Below are 8,901 nucleotides of genomic sequence, written 5' to 3'. Positions count from 1 at the left end.
AATTAAAATACAGAAAACAAACAAAAAACACATGAATGAATTAAATGTCAAGATCCGTCAGTCAACATGCTGAATAGTTTGGTCCTTTATACTTCAATACAGCCAATGTTCTGTCTTTAAACTTTGTGGCTGGGCCTGTGAGCTAATATGTCAGCAAATATCAATATTACAATAATATTATTGTTACAATATTGATCATTTGACATCTGAGAATATAATGTTAGGCCAAAATAATTTTCAACTATACAACATTACCTCCATTGTAACTGAATTTCTTTATAAATCTTGAGGTATGTTTCTTCCTTTTAGTGGTAAAAAGATTCAATAAATGTAGAAAAATACACAATTTGTACATTATTTTTGCTGCTAAAAAGTATTTGTTAGTTTGATATGGCTTAGAGGAAACATTTATACCGCTTTATACTTAAAGTCATTCCATACAGTACAAATCACATAAATCATTACGAGGTACAAGGTACAAGATTTATTTGTCATTTTACAACACAGGGTTGTATAATGAGAGGTATTTTGCTACGCACAAAAGGTAAACATTAAATACCAACAATTATATACAGTAGATTGGTGGATAAATAACAAGTCTTAGAAAGAAAACTATTTTAGATGGAGCAGTGCTGAGGATGAAAAGAGCCTGATAGCTTGGGGGGGAAAGCTGCTCTGCAGTCTGGTGGTGTGGCAGCAGAAACTTCTATATCTATTCCCAGAAGGCAGCAGGGTGAACAGGCTGTGGCTGGGTGGGTACTGTCCTTTAGTATCATTTGGGCTCTGCGTAGGCACCTCACTGATATCACTGATGCTCAGGAGATGGGTACCAATGATCTTCTGAGCAGTTTTAATCACCCGCTGCAGAGCCCTCCAGTCCAGTTAGTGATGTTTCCAGTCAGGATGCTTTGTGTTGGTCCTCTGTAAAAGCTGACAAGAACTTGGCACGGGAATTTGGCTTTCTTAAGTTTCCCAAGAAATACGGTAGTTTTCTGAGCTTTCTTCACCAGTGTGGAGATGTGAGACGACCATGTCAGGTTCTCACCTGCTCCACCTCAGCAACACTGATGTAGACAGGAGAGTGTGTCTTTGTCTCCTTTTTCCTGAAATCAACAATCAGTTCCTTGGATTTGCTGATGTTGAGTAGTAGGTTGTTCTCTGAGAACCACTCTGCAAGATTATAAATTCCCTTCTGAAATTACACTGAAGCAAATTATAAACGCAGATGAGCTGAACTCAAAGATCTAAGACTTTCTCTTTGCAAACAAAAAGGCCTATTTCTCTCAAATATTGTTCACAAATCTGTCAAAATCTGTTAGTGAGCACTTCTCCTTTGTCGAGATAATCTATCCACCTCACAGGTGTGGCATATCAAGATGCTCAGACAGCATGGGTATTGCACAGGTGTGCCTTAGGCTGGCCACAATAAAAGGCCTTAGGCTGGCCACAATAAAAGGCCACTGTATTGGGGGGGGATCTGGAAACCAGTCAGTGTCTGTTGTGACCAGCATTTGCCTCACGCAGTGCAACATATCTTCTTCTCATAGAGTTGATCAGGCTGTTGATTGTGGCCTGTGGAGTGTTGGTCCACTCCTCTTCAATGGCTGTGTGAAGTTGTAGTCAGGTCGAGACCCCGATGAGGACGACAAGCATGCAGATGAGCTTCCCTGAGATGGTTCCTGACAATCTTTGGTTATGCAAACCGATTGTTGCAGCAGCTGTCCGGGTGGCTGGTCTCAGACGATCTTGGCGGTAAAGATGCTGGATGTGGAGGTTCTGGGCTGGTGTGGTTACACGTGGTCTGCGGTTGTGAGGGATGTACTGCCAAATTCTCTGAAACGCCTTTGGAGACGGCTTATTCACGCAGCTCTGGTGGACATTCCTGGAGTCAGCATGCCAATTGCACGCTCCCTCAAAACTTGCGACATCTGTGGCATCGTGCTGTGTGATTGAACTGCACATTTTGGAGTGGCCTTTTATTGTTGCCAGCCTAAGGCCTTTTATTGTGGCCAGCCTAAGGCACACGTGAGCAATCCCCATGCTGTCTGATCAACATCTTGATATGCCACACCTGTGAGGTGGATGGATTAAAGGAGAAGTGCTCACTAACACAGATTTTGACAGATTTGTGAACAATATTTGAGTGAAACAGAGTTCTCTCCATGTTGGAGGTTGCAGGAGGGAGCTGAGCACACAACTGTGCTTCAAGTACCACTGCATCTGTAACTCATCTAATTCGAATAATTTATTTAAAATGATGCATTTGTCCTTTCTCAGTAACAATGAAACAGCAGAACCCCATAATCTCTGTGTGTGAGTGCATTTCAGGTCAAAATGTACAGTATACAAAAACGCCATGGAAAAGTACTGAACACACCCTGTGTGTGTGTGTTGCATAATAGCAGCATTACTGTGTTATCAGTGAATCAATGCCAACCACAGTTCAAGGACAATCGAGTTGCTAAAGGCTAGTGTCTGTTTGGCCTTAAAAGACCAGAATACTTTGCAGCTACAAGAAAGAATAAACTGACCAATTTCTGTTCTGTGGTTTGTGAACCTTGTCTGTGGCTTGTTGAAAGGTATTGTGGGAAATGTAGACTGAACGCCACGAGGCCGGTTGAAGGACCTAGAGGATGGAAAGAGTCTTAAAAGTGTTGATAAATTATTTCTACATTTTTTTTTGTGTGTAAAGCTATTCACAAAACATTATTTTTGAACGAGTTAAATTGTAATAATTTATATTCTATCATGTTTGAGCCTCATGTGTCTCTAATAGTGAATGAGCTTACTGGCTCCCTGCATTGATGCAATATAGCTGTTAATGAAAATACTGTGAGCCAGGTTCAGGTGTGATGAAGGCTTAAATGATATTTAAGCCTTCATCAGTCTTAACCAGAGCTATCTATGAGTTGTACTCTAATCTGTGCCAGTAAGTCTCGTAAACATTCTTAGAAGATTCAACCTTGCCATACTCCCAGAGAACACCGATATCAGCCTGACGCCTGAGCTTCTGTCTCTACCTTATCAATCTTACTGTCGTCATCCTAACAAGGACAGATACATGAAGGAAAAAACTGGAACTGGAAGGTTCAATGAACACTTGTGGCCCCGAAGAAATATTTTATATGCAATAGCAACTGTTTTCATTAAATATGTGCTGCTGATGATTTATCTTCCCATTTGCTGGACTGTTTGTTTGACTTTTTCTGCCTTGGAAAGGGTGGATCACATTTGTAAAGAAAAATCCACCGTTAGCGACTTCAGAATAAAAGCTTGAATTCTTATGCTTCCTCCAGCAGAATACCCAGGAAAAACAGTAGTGTGTCGACGGCGCCGAGTCCTGACACGTGTAAGTCGGGGAAAGTTCAGAAGGAAGGCTGGAGTCAGAAGTACAACCACTGTCTGCAGCACAAAGTCTTCAAGGCCAGCGTCTTCACACTGCTGGCCACCATGGCTTTCTGGTAAGGCATGATGTCACTTCCTGTTTTCACTACATAGAAATTGAGAGAGAAAAATATTAATTCAAAACACTAACAATGGTGCGTGTGTGTGTGTGTGTGCAGCATCATCGCTATCAGCGCTCTGTACCTGCTAAATTTGAAGGAGGAAGACTTTACTGACAACGGGTGAGTAAAAAAAGCCTTTTTATTGTAATATTAAACACCATTTATATCCACTATCTTAATAAAAACCAAAATAACACCTGACAAACACTGAATATCCCCCATAGCAGCCATTAACATTTTCATGGCAACCATCATGAGTCACCTGCCAACCATTTTAGCACCACCCTACCATTAGTATTCCCTTTGTAAACACTGACAATCAGCTGGAACTTCCTGGACATCCTAATAACCACTGGCAGTCACCTGATACTATGGAGGGGTAACGCTACTCGATACCTTTATGGTATCGACCGAAACAGCCCAGAATCGAGTAGAATCGAAACATCTTCAGTCGATACTTTTTGTAGCCAGATAGCAGGAAAAAATTACTATTTGTATGGTTTTGCTTGCAGCCAAACACACAAGCAACAGACAGAAAGAAAGAGGCAGGCTCATCTTTTCCTGATGTGCCTGCACCATAAACTTTATAAAAAAACGCTGCACGCGCTCAGTCCATGCCTGATTAACAGCCGCTCACCTTCGGCTGCGTCTCAGGCATATTCGTCACTGTTGGTTTGACCGGCTGAACGTGCAGATTGTCTTTTCCTCTGTTTGAGAGTCTTTCGCGTAGTTTAGTGACTCGTTTAAGCAGACTCCTTTTATACTTCTGACCGCCATTTTTGGAGGTTTGCGACTCACCAATAAAGGAAAAAGCGGAGATCGAAAGTGAACAAAATACTTTTCCGCTGTTTACTTTCAACACACGTATCAAAACATTACCTTAAATTCGTTTCCCACAACTTATTTGGTCACTAAACTATTTCACTCCTCCTCTCTCATTCAAATATAATAAACTCCCAAGCTGTAGTCTGTCCTCGTATAATACTACCTGTGAGGACGACCTAATAAGGAGGATGTGATAAAATTTCCCAATACTTTTATATAACAGTTATTTGTAACAAGAAAAAAATTATATAGATAACCTTGCTTGTCCATAAAAACAATAAAAATAATAATAGGCTACCAATCAACTACTACGGCTTCAACAGGTGGCATTTCATGCAAGATATCGAATGAAGTACTCTGTTGGTATTGACTGATATATTTATTTCAAACATGTTTTAAAAAAAACATTATACAGGACAGGATCAGATACCTCTGCACACCTTTAGATGTGTAGTGGAGTACGTGCCTCAAAGGACCTACACAATATTAGGCACGTGGTCATAATGTTATGGCTGATCACTGTAGAAACCCCTGACAGTCACCTGTTGACAACTTGGTAATTGCCAAGTAACCACATGAACTCTTTTGTACGCTTTATCTGGAGGTTTGCCAAAATATTTGTCAGCTTGTTAGTCATTGCCTCAAAGGCTGTCTGTGGCATTTATGGGGCTAAACTTAACATCTCTTCAGTGTTCTGTGCGGGGTTGATTGTGCTGATTGTTGTTTTTGTCTGTTAGCAACGGCAGCATGGTTCCTCTGCAGACCACAACTATGAGCAGCACAGGTAACCTACAACCTACACAGTTACATCGAGGATGTAAAGAAATTATTTGGCATTCAGCACCTTTTCACATGGAGAATTCGCGGTAATATGAGACTGACCATGTAAAAAAAGCCACTGATTAATGAATAAGCAGATTAGCAGATGACTTTTTGTGTTCACCCTGCAAATATTTGTCTTGCAGTGAAGTCACATTAGAGAAGATTAGAACAAGACATGCTGAGATTAATCTCATAAATTTGAAAACATTTCAACTTCTATCTCTAAAGTTGGTGAATTTCTTCTCTCTAACAGTAACACAGACCAGACCATCTGGCCTCTGGCCACCAGACGTGGACTTCTGTGACCTGCTGTACTGCGATCATGTGTACTGCTGCCCTCCACCAGCACAGGGCAGCACTGACTCCAACATCACCTCCACTAAATCAGCTGGAGCATACAAGCGGTTGACAGGTAACAACAGCTCACTGTCCAATGCTTGTTTGTGTTATTTCTTTACATGAATACAAACGGATGTATGTTTGCTGCATTCTATATACTATAAATGAATGCCATATATCACATACAAATACAGTCTTGTCTGCACACTTGCTGCCAACAGTACTAACTAGAGTATGTGATTGTATTTTTTTTCTTTTGCTCTACAGAAAAAAGAGATGCAAATCTTTATCGCAAGATGAAAAGTGCCAGAGACTGTGAGTGTTCACCTGTTCTACATCTTAAAACAGACACACACAGTGACGCTTTCACACACCGTTATGTTGGATAGATGTTAAGTCAGACGGGGAAACGTTTGTTTTAATACAGCCTACAGGGCGACGTAGACGTGGCTGTCTGTAACTTCTTGTTTTTTTGCCATATTAAAGGATGGCGATGAAAGTCAGAGATTATAACCAATTCTTTGGTATTTAACAAATTATCTCATTAACTACAAGCCAGGTAGTCATAAATACTAACTAACCATATTTAATAGGTTTCATGTCTCACATGCATACAACAGTTAAGCCACTAAAATAAAATGTGTCTTTAAACACATATGGTTAGCTGGTTTGTGCAGAAAAATAACAAATGCACTAACAAATCTTTAAGTTCAGGTAGACACCCCATAGTGGAAAGAAGGCGCTGCAGCAGAGCAAAATACACAACATGCTGTTAACAAGATTTATACCATGCAGTGGCTTTTTTCATTATTGTCTAGTTCATGTGATGTCTTATTAAATGACTGACGACAACCTGAAGTTAAATACCTGGGGTGTCATTTATAAACGGTAAGTGTCGTACAAAACAGGGCTTGAAACGCGCGGACGCCACTTCCCTCGCACAGGAATGTCCGGTCCTCCACGCAAACTCTGTGCCATGCGTACGCACATAAACTGGATGAGAAACAGCGGCTCACGTGGCCAAAGGATGAAACGTTATAAATGGAGTATTACAGGCCAATAAAACTTAATACTTTTCCCCTGAAGAGCGCAATAAAAAGAACCAGGATTTATGATAACACAAACAGAGAAATCTGTTTTGCAAAAGAACGCCTCAAATATGTTGCACAGTTAAATCAAGAATCATATTAATTAATACTTGCATGCAGTGCAATTTATTTTCATAAATATGGTGAACAAATTGCATTTAAATTGATGCAGTTTTCGATGCCTCAGTCGAGCAAATACGAACGCATAGTGTCATACATTGTTATAACATGTTACGGTATTTGAGCCACCCCCGAGGAATACAAGAAGATCACGTGATATTTTGAGGCTCAACACTTACACACGTACAACTAAATGGATTGATTGCTTTGACATTTAGAGCACATGCAACATACACAACCTCTTGGGGGCACAAGCAGCACTTTAGCCTCGTTAGACTTGAAATAAATATGCTATATTTGATATTGTTAAATAACTTAAACTGCAAAAGAAGGAGACTGAGCTGACAAAAACAATTTGATAAAACATTTTTATACTTATGCGTCTCTGTTATTCTTTCTCTCTATCAGGGACGAACACCACCATCCAGTCTATCACGATCAAAGAGAACCAGCAGGTGATTGATAGCAAATACTACCTGAGAGATGAATGTGGGTAAGTAAAGAAAAAATACACCATAACTACAACTGTAAAAAGGACTGAAGCCTTTTCCTTTTTTTGTTACTGTGGAAGATTTTCTAGGTAGACAATACCCTTACGAAACTTTGAGTTGCCACACTAATCAAACAAAACACAAGTATGAGATGCAGACGGGATCTCCAGGCCACTTGGAGAACTTTATTGCAATATGACAACAAAGTTTTAGTTGAACTCGAGTAACAACTGAACATCAAACTTGGCTCAGAACGTTTTATGCTTCAGCTCCCCGGGTGCTTTTCCGAGGAATGATAACACTTTGATCATCCTGTGGTCCTGATAACTTTAATGTCAAGTTTAATTACCGCTGTTGTCAACGTTGGCTGTCTCTTCTAAGGAACGCCAAACAAGTCTCAAGTATAAGCAAGTACAAAAATGATTATTTATTGTGTTCTCTGGCCGGTACATTCAGTCCTCTAATCTGTCATTATGGCTGGCTCAGCGCGACTCCATCAGAGGTGCTTCTATAGCTCCTGACCTAGACACTATAGTCATTCAATGCCGTGGTGGAGGAAATATTTGTATTCTTTATTTAAGTAAATGTATCATTACCACACTATACAATACTCAATACTCAATACTATTCTGCATTGAAAAGGTGGTTTTAGTTTCAAAAGTAAAAGTACAGAAACCATTTAGAGTGTTCTGCTATCATATGCTATTATATACTATTAGACTGTTGTAGTAGCATTTTATCAGAGATGCTCACAAGTCTTGAGCTTGAGTCCAAGTCAAGTCTCAAGTCTCTCGTGGTTATAACGAATGTTGTATCACCTGCGTTCAATCCGAGCTGCTTATAAAACTGCATAGCTATAAGGAATACTGTAAATGACAGTAACCTGTTTTTCACGTACAGAGCACAACCATGTAGGCTAATGTGCAATGCAATCAATCGCAGCTTATAATCTACTGTAAGTCAACAAACTCCGCAGACTCTCAAACCCAGTGTAACGTTAACTAAATAAAACTGTGACGTTAACGTTAAATGATCAACAATAAACCTGTAACCTGTTTGCAGCCAACGTTAATAACTAACGTGATGGCAGCCAGCGGGACGTAAATTCAATTCAATTTTCAATTCAATTTTATTTATATAGCGCCAAATCACAACAACAGTTATCTCTGAGCGCTTTTCATAAAAGAGCAGGTCTAGACTGTACTCTATGATGCTATTTACAGAAAGCCAACAGTTCCCACCAAGAGCAAGCACTAGGCGACAGAGGCAAGGAAAAACTTCCTTTTAAGAGGCAGAAACCTCGAGCAGAACCATGTCTCAGGGTGGGCGGCCATCTGCCTCGACCGGTTGGGGTGAGAGAGAGAGAGAGAGAGAGAGAGAGAGAGAGAGTACACAATATCCACACAGAGGTACAGACAGTAAAGGTGATATTGCTATAGACTGAATGAATAATGGTACAGATATTTACAGTAGTATTAATGATTATAATAACAATAGGACTAGTAACAATAGTTGTAGCAACAGAGGGTGTCGAGCAGGAACACGGGGGCAGCAGGTGACCCGCAACCACAGATCCAGACTCCACAGCTCCAGAGCCGACGAGAAAGCACAAGACTACTGGAAAGGGGAGAAGTTGTGTTAGTAACATGCAATAATGGGATTAGGTTGCATACAGAGGGAGAGAAAGTAGAGGAGAGAGGAGCTCAGTGC

The 8,901-nt window shown here is 40.4% G+C and overlaps 1 protein-coding gene across 1 annotated transcript in view; it reads left to right on the top strand.

The window, feature by feature from the left end:
• Nucleotides 1–8,901, top strand: part of LOC123962972 (myelin regulatory factor-like protein) — a 31,349-nt gene that overhangs the window by 12,275 nt on the left and 10,173 nt on the right. Inside the window, exons 14-19 of the mRNA XM_046039486.1 lie at nucleotides 3,297–3,461; nucleotides 3,564–3,626; nucleotides 5,069–5,115; nucleotides 5,407–5,565; nucleotides 5,760–5,807; nucleotides 7,109–7,193. Coding sequence (XP_045895442.1) covers nucleotides 3,297–3,461; nucleotides 3,564–3,626; nucleotides 5,069–5,115; nucleotides 5,407–5,565; nucleotides 5,760–5,807; nucleotides 7,109–7,193 — 567 coding nt within the window. The remainder of the gene's footprint in view (nucleotides 1–3,296; nucleotides 3,462–3,563; nucleotides 3,627–5,068; nucleotides 5,116–5,406; nucleotides 5,566–5,759; nucleotides 5,808–7,108; nucleotides 7,194–8,901) is intronic.

This window comes from Micropterus dolomieu, linkage group LG23 (genome assembly GCF_021292245.1).
Source record: "Micropterus dolomieu isolate WLL.071019.BEF.003 ecotype Adirondacks linkage group LG23, ASM2129224v1, whole genome shotgun sequence".
Classification (NCBI taxonomy): Eukaryota; Metazoa; Chordata; class Actinopteri; order Centrarchiformes; family Centrarchidae; genus Micropterus; species Micropterus dolomieu.
Note: the sequence above shows the minus strand (reverse complement) of the source record. Positions and strands in the feature narration are given on the sequence as shown.